Source organism: Mus musculus, chromosome 4 (genome assembly GCF_000001635.26).
Source record: "Mus musculus strain C57BL/6J chromosome 4, GRCm38.p6 C57BL/6J".
Lineage (NCBI taxonomy): Eukaryota > Metazoa > Chordata > Mammalia > Rodentia > Muridae > Mus > Mus musculus.
In genome coordinates this window covers 56,934,643-56,947,751 of record NC_000070.6, presented here as the reverse complement: position 1 = coordinate 56,947,751, position 13,109 = coordinate 56,934,643, and the positions used below count along the sequence as shown (strand labels likewise).

The window sequence follows — 13,109 nt, the reverse complement described above, 5'->3', positions numbered from 1 at the left end:
AGTGTTTTTAGACATACAGCTTGTGTTTTCCATCTCTGAGTCTCTTTTGAGATCCTGTCTCCGGAAAAGTTGACATCAATTAAAGTATCCGCCCCCGCTCCCAACCCCATTTTCTTGGACCCCCTCAAAACTTGTTACCTGGTCCCTGTGGGACCATTGGGCCCAAGGGCGGAGGCATTTGCGTTCAGCCTCTTGGGAGTTGTAGTTTCCTTAGGTTCTGGCGCATGCTCCACCGCACGCTGGGAACTACAAAACCCACAAATCCTCGCTGCACCGCCCTCCTCCGCCTCGCGTTCCTCCCCCGCTCGCAGCCCCGCCCCTCGGTCCAGGCAGAGGCGCGATGGCCGACCGCGGCGGCCCTGCTGAGGCGCCCAGCCCGCGGGGCTCTCCCCGGCCAGAGTCCCGGGCCCCGCGCACGGTCGGGCCGGGCGAGACCCCGCGTACCGCGGCGCTGGCGCTGCGCTTCGATAAGCCCATCAAGCAGGCTTTCTACAACACGGGCGCCGTGCTGTTCGTGTGCCTGTGCTGCGGCGCCGCGGTGCTCGTGTACTTCATCCTCGAGGCCTTCCTGCGGCCGCTGCTCTGGGCCGTGCTGTGCGGCACTTTCCTGCACCCGTTCAAGAGCTCGCTCACGCGCCTGGGCCGCCTGTGGCTGCGGCGCCTGCACCGCGCGCACACGCCCATCGTGCTGGCCGCGCTGCTGCTGCCGCTCTGCTTCGCCGACTACGGCGTGGAGGCGCTGGGCGAGCAGGCGCTGCGCCGCCGCCGCCTGTTGCTGCTGCTGGGAGCGGGCGGCCCGCTGCTCTATGGGCTCTACTGCCTGGGCAGCTACCTGGGCGTGCAGGTGCTGCTGGCGCACGCGGGCGCGCTCATCTGCCGCGGCCTCGACTACTTCAGCAGCCTGTGGGTGAGTGAGATGGGGGAGTGCGTGCGAGGTTGGCGGGACCCGGGACGCCGCGACAAGGCGGCCAAAGGTCCTCCAGTGAGCGCCTTCCCACGGCCGAGGGACTTGGCGCGCTTCCTTCCAGAGAGGCGGGTGTGATTTGAAACCCGCCCTCCGCTAGGGAAAAGGTCCTTTGGCTGAGTTCAGTTCTTTCACCCTAGTTTGTGTGTGACTCTGGGCGCTTTCGAGAACTGTATTACTTATGTGGGGGCCATTGCGACCCGGTCTACGTTAGCAATGGACTGCGTTAAAGGAGAGAGATACCAGGTGTCAATCGAGGAACTTCAGAATTGGAAGGAATCGCAAAGATAATCTTAGAGGCGAATTCCTGACTCAGACTACGTCGCAGGCTGGTTAGTTCACATATTTATCGGGCAAGGTTAAAGTGAAGTGGTTATTTAATGCTTAAGAATCTTAAGAATGTTGGTTGGTAAACTACCACAGGGGCTAAGAATGCAACGCTGGAATAGCGAGATCCTAGACAGCGCGAGATCTAGCGTGTATACACCCCATACTATTTCACCTTTATTCACTTTGTTACTGAAAAAGTGAATATGCCCTGAGATTATTAACGTTACAAAGTAATTGCCTTTCTTTGCTAGAGCAGGTTTAAACTTGCCAAAGGTAGATTGCTAATTGGTCCCAGGATCATGAGGTCATCTCTTGGTTCTTGTTTAAAGTTGATTGAAGACATTGTCAGGTACTTTTCTTCGGGGTGTATAGGAGTACTTTTGCGGGGGTGGTGGTGCTGGGGGTGTCATGTGTGCTACTGAGTTGTACCTTCAGCCTCATAAATTAGCATATCCTAATGGAACAGACATACACAGAGGTAAGTGTACACTTCTCACAGTTGTGGGCCACAGGTTCAGTTAGTGTGACCGCCTTAAAGATGAATAGCTTACTGTCAAATCTGTGGCTGTCAAATCTGTTTGTGCTGGGGACCAAACCCAAGTGTTAGTGGGCTTGTGCTGTAGATACTGAGCTGTAGCTCCGCTCCTGTTGTTTACTCTTAAGTTAAATACAGGGGCCCGGAGGTTTTCCACTTGCTGCTCTTCCAGATGTCTTGAATTCTGCCCCTAGCCCCCATGTTGCATCACTGATAAGTCTCCTCTACTTCCAACTTCAAGAGCCCCAGCACCCTCTTCTGATTTCTCCAAGCACCTGCATACACATGAATGTTTCTTACCTATCCTTAAATAAAAATAATAAAAATAAATCTTTAAAAATAGTTTTTAAAAAAGGAAGCTAAAAGCAACTCAAGTTCACGCAAACTCATACATCTAATAAATTGTTGAAATTCCAAAAAAAAGTCAGAAAAAAAAAAGGAAGCTAAAATCAGTGTCCTTTTGTTGTTGAAGAAGTCAGTTTACGTGGATTAAATTCCTCGAATAAAAGACCATTATGTGTGTATAAGAAAAGTCCTCAAGAAATTCAGCCATGATTACAGATTCTGTAACATTTCAGCTGTCATCCATTCAGGTGTCATCCATTGAATCTAGGAAGTGAAGAAGGCAAGGCTTGCCTTGTGTGAATAGTATCCTTTCCAGCCAGAGTAAGAGGTGGAGCTCAGAGGTAAATTAGTAGGGATGGGAGGAAATAGGGCATTTCTCCTCGGCCCTCAGGGAGAGAGTGGAAGGGCTTACACACTTAGGAAAATACCTGTGAAGCTCAGTCTATATACCTGTTTAGTATCATTTTCCTGAAGTCAGTCTTCATGTTTGTATCTACCCGTGTTGAATTAAATGTGACAATCACACAGTTTACCATTGATCTACACCATAGCCTTTCAATAAATACTACTAAAAGGCTCCTAATACAGTAGTTTGGTCACAGTGATGGGAGAAAGGGAGATGAGGAGGGAGTTACAAAGCACAACAAGCCCATTATAAGAGACCGTTATGAGTGAATTAGAGCATGAGGACTAAGCTGAGCTGGGTGCCTGCAGGTTGAGCTTACCTGGCGACAGACAACTGTCAGAGTTGAGTTCTGCCAGTGCCGATAGGGGTCGGACGTGGATGAAGTGAGGCGTGTTAGCCTGCACCTGACACTGGTTGAAGCTACATGTAACCGGGCAGGGGCGTACCGTAAGTTTTCTATCTCCGAGGCCGCAGCGTTTGGTTTTGTGAGCCCAAGCTGGGCTGCCTAATGCAAAGCATCGGCCCTAATGCTTTATGACAACTTGTGAATGTGAGCCAGCATGACAGAGGCAGAGAGGAAAGTACCCTGTAAGCAGACCCACGTTCACGGGGCAGATGAGTCATATGTTCAAAGATCCAGCTTTTGCATGTGTCCTCTGTGCTAGGCACTGAACTAGCTTCTGACAGGGCTACAGCTGCACTGTGGTATCTATCAGTCCTGTCCAGCAGGAGGAAGAGACGTCAGATCTGAAAAACTAGAGAGCAGTCAGGTCATATTCTGAACCTGTTGCTGGCAGGCAAAGATCTGCTGGCAGTCAGAACTCCTGGTGCCCTTCAGGAAGGGCAAAGAACCTTTCTCCAAGCACATGTGTTTAAATCTTCAACTTAGGAGGAAAAACAAAACTGATTTCAGTTAAAAGGAAAAGTCCAGTGAACACAAAAATTGGACTAATCCCAGCTGTTGCCCTGGACTCTTAGTAGCTCATGCTGTCTCTGATTCTCCTGCCGTCTGTGCAGGTTTCCAGGTCCTGGCGTTTCTGCTTGCTTTTGGTGCCTCTGTTCACTTTGGTTTGTTAGCAGTCTGTCCTCATGTCTTCTTCCTGTACGCCTCACTTAAGCTCTTTTCTTTACCCTGGTTCCCTCCCAACACTGCGCCCTGGTTCCAGGTGAAACGCTAATCCTTCATGGTACCAGCAGTTCTTTTTCCACAGTTTCGGGTGTGTTGGAATATTGTCTTCACCTAGTGATTTCAGAATCACTAAGAAAAATGTCTTCTGATGTCCCATGCTCGGATTTCCCGGGTAACTTTCCCTGTGATGTACAATTGTGCAAGATAAGTGTGAAAAGTTACTAGTGTCCCCTGCTTCAGCCCTTTTCTCTGCCAGGAATATTTTGATCCCCTCTTTCCTTTTGTTTAGACTTGTTCAGGGGAAAAAGACCATTTCTAGTTTTTGCAGCAGCAGGTTTGTTTTCTCCGTGGCCCTGCCTCCTGTCTCTTTCTTTATGAAGAAGTAGTGTTGGAAACATTGAGGGCTGAAGGATCAGAGGACCTTCCTTGACTTAGAAACTTCGCTGTGGCAGTAACTTGCTTTGTGACCTGTGACCAAGGCCTCACTCTGGGCCCCTCAGCTCCCTTGCTGTGCAAATTGAAGGGCTGGCTTGAATGATGTCTAAGTCCCCTTGAGCTTAGTTCAGGGCCACAAGAGCCTCTTAGGAAGTGCACCCTGGCCAGCCAGCCTCTCAGGGAGGGCTACACCCTTCCACTTGGAAACCTTGAGAGGTTTGTTGCTGCTTACCTGACAGCAGCTGAGAGGAAGTTCTTTCACAACTAGAGACTTAGCTATAAAAACTCCTGACTCTGAAGGACCAGATGACCAAGAGAACAGTTTTCAGAATAGCTGTCTTAAAGGAGAATGAAGTACTTGGAGTAGTTGCTGCTCTAGCAGTGATTGGAGACGGCTTGTTTCTTCTGTCTGAGAGAGACTTAGGAAGTGGGGCCCGGGAGATGGCTCAGCCGGTAAAGTGCTTGAGAGTCTGAGTTTGAATCCTTAGAATCCAATAGAAGCCGTGGAGTGGTGATGGAGACTGGTGGATCCTGGTGGCTTGCTTTCCAGCCAGTCCAGGCAAAATGGTGAGCTCCAGGTTGAGAGACTTGCCTCAGAAAAGGAGAAGGGGGAAAAAGAAAGAAAGGAAGAAAAAAGATGGAGACATGAGTAAGGAAGACATCTCAAAGTCAGCCTTTGTCTCACATGAGTAGGTGTGCCTGCATGCACACATGCACTTTAACACACTGAGCACCTCACTGTGCCATTTCACTGAGAAGTATGTCATGTGTGATTGTGTCTCCTGAAAGGAAAATATGAGTGCCTTACTTGGAGAGCTAACTGAATGCTGCCAAGTTTTATGCCATCTTATGTAATGTCTAGCACACGGGTGCTAAAAGATGGTTGGATTATGTATTTTGGAGAGAGCACAGCATGTTTAAGAGAGGATAAATGTTAGGAAGCCTTCAGGTCAGCTGTGGTTCAGAGATTTAAATTCCCACACAAGCAGGTGTGCTCATGAGGCTGAATGTCTGGGCTAGGGAGGAAAACCCTGTTCTTGGTCATGGTGGCTCTGTAAACCTAGTGCTTGGGAGACCAGGACAGAGGATTGTGACCTTGAGGACAGTTCACAGTGAGGTCCTGTATCCAGACAAAGCAACACTCTTAAGGGTTGGAAAGCCAGCTCGGTGAGAGGGTCTCTGCTGAGTTTAATCCCCTTCCCTTCCAAACAAAGCAGAGACATGCATGACACGTGATCACAAAGCAAGTATAAGTACTTCTCATTGTTTTAGAAAAGCTTACCATACTTGTTATGTAAAGAACAGTTTAAGCAGCATAGAAATTTATATGGTAAAAGTAATTATATATGTGTGTGTATATATATACATATACATATACATATATATATAATATATATATATATATATATATATGATAACCACTATACTACAGAAAGTTTTCCCTATCATACATATCCTGTGTCACAATAATGTATATTAAAACATGGAGTCCCATATACACTGCTCTCATCAGGCAGTTCCTGGCCTCCTGTAGACCCTTTGCTGTTATGGCTTGCAGCTACAGTTTTTCTTTTTCATCTTGTTATGGAATGAATTCTTTTGTCCAAAATGTCTTTTAGAAAATGTTTATGACAAATCTTTGTGTATTCCAACAAATTCAGAGATAAACACTTTTAACTATTGGTAATTAAATTACCCAAAAAGCCAAGTGTTTGTAAATGGCTCTGTCTTTTGAACAAACAGTAGTATTTCTGTGAGTCTCTCTGAAGAACTACATGTAAATGGTTGTAAAACTTTGTAAGGCCCAAGGAAGGACATCTTAAAGGGAACCCCATTTCTTTCCTACTTGGGAAGGAGCATCCCACAGTGTGTAAGCATGTGGCACCCCTGAGCTCCAGCTGCCTGCAGATGGTGACTTTCATTGTTTTTATTGTTGAGTATATTTTTACCATTATACTTTATATGCATAAATTTACACTGTGCTCCTGAATATAGTCGCCACACTCCTCCGGTTCTGAATACATTTGCATTTTTGAAGCTGTATTGTAAACGGCAACTGAATACTCTGTATTTATCTGCACACCGTAGTGTTCATGTAGCACAGTCCTGAAGGTGGAATTAGGGGGCTATGGAGGAGCTGATTGCTTTAACCTGAAGGAAGGTTATCTGTGAGCTTCATGTTTACTGGATAAAAATAACAGTTTTCTTCAGATCAAAATTTCTCTTAAAAAATCTGAGGTATATAATTTATTTCTTAGCAACACAGGTTTCCTTGTGAGTAGAGATAACAGCTTCTCAGAATTTGTCTGGATACACATAAGGAGGTAGATAGAAACTTACTCTGTTTTTAGACAGCTATTAGTTGCTGGAAACATTTATACTCATTGTAGTGAAATATGCTAATTCATAATTTCCACTATGTCGGCATCAGAACTCCAGAAAACTAAGCTACTCGCCTCTTCCCAGGTGCTTGTCTCCCCCACTCTCCTGGCTCTTTTGTTAGTCAACTTGACAAGCTCGAGTTATCTGGGAAGATAAGGGAACCAAGAAAGTGCCTCTATCCGACTGCCTGTAGACAAAGTCTGTAGACATTTTCTTTATATGATGTGAGAGGGCCCATCCTACTGTGGCTGTTGCCACCCTTAGACAGGTGGTCCTAGGGTATATAAGAAAGCAAACTGAGCAAGCCAGTAAGTAGCCTTCCTTCGAGGCTTCAGTTCCTGTCTCCAGGTTCCTGACTTGAGCTCCTGCCTGGACTCCTTTCCATGATAGACTCCGATGTGGAATTGAAAGCAAAACAAACCCTTTCTCCCCCCGCTGCCTGTAGTCACTGTGTTCTATCGCAGCAGTGATGGCCACCTTTCGGCGTCCAGCGTCTGAGAACAGCTATCACAGGCTGCTGCTGCTCTCTACTTCTTCATAAGCTAGAGTCCGCCCACCTAGTCATGGCTGTATCATGGGACAGTGTTCCTTTGCTTTTTTAGCCTGAATTTTATTGCTTACAGTTTGTTGGTGTCTAGTTGCATTTTTATAAACAGACATTCTACATTGACTGCTGGAGTTAGGTGCTCTCTCCAGTCCCTGTTTGTACATTCGGGTTTTGGACCTGAAGGCACAGCTTTGCCCATCTTGGCATTAAATGTAACAATCTTCCTTGAATCAGCACAGCGTCCTGGCCGTGGGTTGGTTACCTTAGGTCTGTAGGTGGGCAGCTTGCCTCTGATCATTCTGTCTCAGTTTTGTGTAACCTGTGGGCTTTGCTAGTACTTTGCCAGAGTTTTGTAAATTTTTTTCACTTAGGACTCCTATTTACCTAAGAAAATTTCGTATGACCTTAGTTATGTAGCTATATAAGACAGGTTTATAATCAAACATTTACTGTTAATAAATCATAACTGTATTTAATTTTATTTTTTACTTTATATGTATGAATGTTTTGCCTGTATGTATGTCTGCGTACCACATGTGTGCAGTGTTTGTAGAGATAGAAGAGGGTGTTAGATCCCCTAGAACTGGAGTTACAGATAATTTTGAGCCCCTATGTGGGTGCTGGGATTAGAACCCAGATCCTCTGGAAGAGCAGCCAGTGCTCTTAACCACTGAGCCATATCTTCAGATTAAAGCAGATTTGTGTGCTAATGAGATAAGTGTGCTTGGGTGAGTGTTTAATCCTGTAGGCACAGCATCTTCAGTATTCTTCAGAGTTCATTGCTAGTTTGATTTTTATAATCAGTGCTGAGAGTGTTGCTTTGCTTAAGTAGGTACATAGTGCAGAATGGCAAGGCTATTTTTAGTGCCATTTCAAAAACTGCTGGAAATTTTCTCATAGGCTCGAGTCGAAAAGCACCTGAGGATTTTGTACTTTTTTTTTTAAGAAATTGGTCAGTGCCAGGCAGTGGTGGCGGATGCCTTTAATCCCAGCTCTTGAGAGTCAGAGGCAGGCAGATTTCTGAGTTCAAGACCAGTATGGTCTACAGAGTAAGTTCCAGGTCAGCCAGGGCTACACAGAGAAACCCTGCCCCGGAAACAAACCAAACTAAACAAACAAACAACAAAAAAAGAAATTGGTCAGCACTTCAAATAGTTTCAAAAATCAACAATTCTAAGAGTGCATGCAGATAGAATAGTTGGTACCCCACATGCTGTGGAATGCTGAGGAAATTCCTAAAATGTTCTTCTTCCATAGCAGGAAGAGGCTTTGTGTAAGAGCTGTGAGTGCAAAGGGGGCCCTTTAGGTCAGAACCAAGGCTTTAGTGAAATCACGTGACTCCACTGCAGGAAGCACCTCCGACTTCTACGTATATGATTTTGGATTACATTTTCATTGTTGCATGTTCAGAACCTATACTACTGACAGACAATTTTCATGACCTTCACATTCCTTTATACCTATGTCACAGCCCATAGGTTTAGAAGCTGGGTTCTAGTCTGGCTGTTGAGTGACCAACAGGATCTGTGTGGCATAGGGAGAAGTCCAGCCCTTCCCTCAGGGTCACTATTTTACCACTTTGTAATTACTGAAATCGATTGTATCTTCATTATGAAAAGGACTCTATTTCAGACTCTACCTTTTTTTTTCCCCCTAGCACCACTTGTTTCTCCTTTACTAGGGCTGCAGTGATGGCTCAGTAGTTAAGAGCACTGGTTGCACCTGCAGAGGACTGGGGTTTGATCACCAGCACCCACGTGGTAGGTCACAACTGTCACAACCTTGACACGGGGTGCTCCAGTGTCCTCTTCTGGCTTCTGAGGGAACCAGGCACGCACTTGGTACACGGACATATGTGGAGGCTAAATATACCCATACACACAAATACAAATTGTTATTTGTTAGTGTTCTCGTGAAGAAAGAGTTATGTGGATGTAGGGGCCTTGGCAGCTTGTGATGATCGTTTATCTGTAGTGATAATCGTTAGTGATAATCCTTCAGCTGTAGGGTTGGGAAATGGAGGAGGAACCATGGCTGGTTCTCTTTTCAACTTTTGCTGTTTCTTCTTGTAATATTTTTTTTCAGATACCCTTTTTAACTGGTGCATATGACTGTAGGTTAGGGTCTCAACATCTGTCACTTAGATTATCAACTGGCTTATACTTTAGCTAGCTCTTCTTTGTTTTCAAAATAACTACTTTCCTACTTACATTTTATAGGCTAAAGTATGGGCTCTTTTTAGCCTTTTTCTTTTTTAGGGTCCCTACCTTCATATTAGTCAACAGAAACTTCTAGGAATTCTACAAGATCAACTGTAATTTAAATATGGTACTTACATATAACTTTTATTTTTAAAAAAACTAGTTAAATGGGGGAATTAGAACAGTTCCCAAACCAAAAATTGTATGAGTGTTTCTGGTAAAAATAAAGATCTATTTTTTTTTTTTTAAAAGTTAAATGGATTTTGAACTTTTGTATGTCTTAAAACAATGTACTTTATTAAGTATATAAGTATCACTGCCTGGGTTTCAAATGCCTATTTAAACATAACTAAATGAAAAAGGAAGACCCAGGCAGGCCACCCATAGCATCCTGTCTGTGCCGTGTCCGGAATACTTACACTATACAGATGCTGCAGATATTGTGTAACATATGCTCTTTGTTGTATATATGTTACAACTCTGTCTTATTTATTTAAGATCTGGACATTGGTAGTTGGCTACGTGCTGATGGTTTCATTCAAGTGGAATGCAAGCACTCAACGGTATTTGAGAGCAGTTTCGATTCCTGTGTGGATGATACTGCTTTTTCATATAGGTGAGTCCTTTCTTCTTCTTCAAAACAGCCGCCCAGTAACTGTAGTTTAAGAGGCTGATCAGTGGATGTGGGTCTTTGTATGTTGCACTAGAGATGCTTTAACATATTCTGTAGAAACTGTTGCGATTTGAGCTTTCGCTAATCTTCATCCAAGATACTCTGCTTTCAGATGTTGATCTTTAAGTTCCCTATGCATTCTTTACTAAGTTCTTGACAGTAAGTGTGCAGTGGGTAACCTTCTAGCTCACTTTGCTTGTGGCAAGCTTGGGGAGGAGATGGAAAAGCACCCAAGGATGATGAGAGGCTTGGGCCTTGTTGAGTTTGGGTCTGGGTAAGAAGGAGGTCTTGGGGTAGGAATGGGGGAGGAGGTTAGACAAGAAGAGTGTATGAAATACAAAAACCTCTTCCTAAGAGGTGTTCATCCTGTGAAAGAGTGGCTTAAGCACTTGTGTGTCACGAGGGAGAGATGCCAGAGCTTCAGGGAGCAGCGGGAAGACCGTTGATGGCTTAGCAGAGACGGTGCACGCCAAGGCTGCTCAGTCATGAGTTTCCTGCTCGGTGGGGCAGCTCACTGTTAGCTGGGGCCAGAGTGCTGCTGCTGCATGCTCTTGAATGGCTTTTCAGCATGACTCACATGACTGGGCAAGACTTGTAAGACTGAGTTGATAGAACTACTAAGTTCTACTTTAAAAAGAAAATAGTTGAGCAACTTAGAGCAGCAGATAACCTAAAGTTGTTTTTAGAGTCGTTTTTATAAATTGTGTTCCCCCTCTCCCCAAAGGAAGCAGCAGCCAAGCCCAGCTGTCTGTAAATGTCTTGCTCAGGGTCTGGCTTTGAGAGGTACTGTCTGCAGGTTTATGGAGTTGGAACGATGAGGTTTATCTGCAAGGTCTCCTGATGATGTATGTCAGTCACTCAGGTTATATTTGCAGAAGGCAGAAGAGGACTCAGGGAAGGCGGGTGCTTGGGGACTTAGCTGTGTACTGTGGGAGTTCTGGATACAGTTTTGGGGCCTGTTGGGTCCTTTTTGAAACTCGAGTTCTAACCTAGTGATATTTCAGAGAAACAGGCTGGTTCCCTGACTTCAGGGTTTGTGTCTACGACTTTGTTTGTCGTGGTGTCAGGTGCTGCATAGGGGTGAACTTGAGTTTGGGGTAATGTGAAACCTGTGGGTATGTGGGGGTGCATATGATGGCCTGGAGATTGACCTCTTAAGGGTAGGTTGGCACATGCCTTCATCCTTTGAGAGCAAGGGTGAAATTGTTCTTTCGTTAGAGTCTACCTGTATGAGGGCCTTTTAACAATGTTTTTCCCTGTGAAATAATCTCTTAATTTTCCTGTATATCAAATTGTTCTATTAACTGAAAACATGACTTCTTACTACTTTTCAGCATCACTGGCTGGCTCATGGAGAATTCCAGTATTCCTGGTTATTGTTTTCCTGATGTCTGTGGGCACCCTTTATGAAAAACAGAATGAGAAGGAGTCGGCTGGTAAGACAGTCTTTTATGAGTGCGTTCTTAGTGTTTTGGAAGGATAGCTGTCTGTACTGCTGTGATAAATACCATGACAAAAGTGGCTTGGGGGGGGGGGGGGAAGGGTTTATTTCCTCTTCTAACTCTCAAGTCAAAGGTCACACTCATTGCAGCGAGGTCAGCTCAGGACTGAAGCTGATCCAGAGGCCATAAAGGACTAGCTTGTTCTTCATGACTTGCTCAGCCTGCTTTCCTACAGCTCCTATGGCATCTGCCTAGTGATGGCACCCTCCACAAGGATCTGGGCCACCCTACACCAATAATCAATCAATCACTCTGGTGAGGGAATGCTCTCAATTGCGGTTCTGTCTTTTCAGATGATCCTACTTTATAGAATTTATCAAGTACCTTACCAAACAAAGCACAATAACTTAAATGTCAAAGAGAAATCTTTTAATGTATTAAAAACCCGAAGTGGTTTCTAAACAGAAAATTAAATTATCTAAAATGTTTTAGGCATCTTTAGACCATGTTCCTATTTTGTATCTTTTTGTTATTATGGTTAATATAAAATTGGCCATCAACTATTACAAAGTGGCATTTGTATTTCTCAGTACTGTGTACCCACCACCTCCATCTAGTTTTACAGTGTTTATCACTCTGAAAGGAAAACCTGTACACCTTTCAGTATTGTACTGTTTTTAATGGCTGAGTAATATTCCAGCACACAGCTCTTCCACATTCTGTCTGTCATCCTTTCACAGATGTAGGTTGTCTTCATCTTTTGGGTCTTGTGAATAGTGCTGGTATGAAGCATTTATGTACAGGAAGCTGTTTATTCATTTAAAATTTCAGTTTCCTGTTGTGGCCTGTCTTCCTGTCAAGGTGCTTGAACCCCAGAGCCTGTGTGGAAGACTTAGAGTGGTACAGGGCTGGTAGCTTCCATTAGTTCTGCTTGGTTTTACCTTGTTCCTTTCCCTAAGTGTCAGGGACTCAAACAGCTCTGGGTGCCCTGCCCCCTCACTCTGGCCTGGTGTCCCTTTCAGCTGCCTGCCCCCCGCCCGCCACCCCGCCCCGGCCCCTGGAGACAGGGTTTCTCTGTGTAGTCCTGGCTGTCCTGGAACTCACTTTGTAGACCAGGCTGGTCTTGAACTCAGAAATCCGCCTGCCTCTGCCTCTACCTCCCGAGTGCTGGGATTAAAGGCGTTTTTTTTTGTTTTGTTGTGTTTTGTTTTGTTTTCAGCTGCTTTGTTATAGGGTAAGTCTGGGTAGCCTTATCTTTTTATTGAATTCTTGTCTGTGGATTCAACCATCTGAAAATGGAAAGTATTTTGGGAACATGACAGCTATATTGAGCATGTAAAGACCTTTTCTTGTCATTTTTGCATATACAGTGCAGCATTACAACTATCACGTGGCATTTTAATGTTAGATATTCTACATAATCTAGGGAAGATTTAAAATGTATGTGAGGATGTGCTTAGGCCAAGTGCAGACACTGTCTTTTTTTAAGGGACTTGATGTATACAAGAGGTCAGCACCTGGTCCCTGTGATCCTGAGGGCTTCCTGTATATAAGTAGCACAGATCTACACCCAAGGGCTTCAGGCCCCTCCCTGCCCAGGTATACATTCTAGTCGCCCAGTTAACAGCCCTTCAAGAGCTCTGAGAAGAATAATTTAGGACCAGGTTTTGAGTCATGGGTGGGGGTTAAAGAGATGCTGAGGTCTACTATTGCCAGGCAT

At 44.9% G+C, this 13,109-nt stretch overlaps 1 protein-coding gene across 11 annotated transcripts in view; it reads left to right on the top strand.

Annotated features, from left to right (window-relative positions):
• The first annotated feature begins 296 nt into the window (after positions 1 to 296).
• Tmem245 (transmembrane protein 245) overlaps positions 297 to 13,109 on the top strand; it is a 71,453-nt gene continuing 58,640 nt past the window's right edge. For 5 of the 11 annotated variants that reach the window (NR_161228.1, NR_161227.1, NM_175518.5 and 2 more), the window contains exons 1-3: positions 323 to 907; positions 9,773 to 9,890; positions 11,282 to 11,383. Coding sequence is in view for 7 of the 11 variants with exons in the window: in NM_175518.5 (NP_780727.3) it covers positions 341 to 907; positions 9,773 to 9,890; positions 11,282 to 11,383 (787 nt within the window). In the remaining 4 variants the exon portion in view is untranslated. Of the gene's footprint in view, positions 908 to 9,772; positions 9,891 to 11,281; positions 11,384 to 13,109 lie in introns of all 11 variants that reach the window. The other 6 variants (XR_001784143.2, XM_030253547.1, XM_011250038.3 and 3 more) reach the window with 3 other exon arrangements.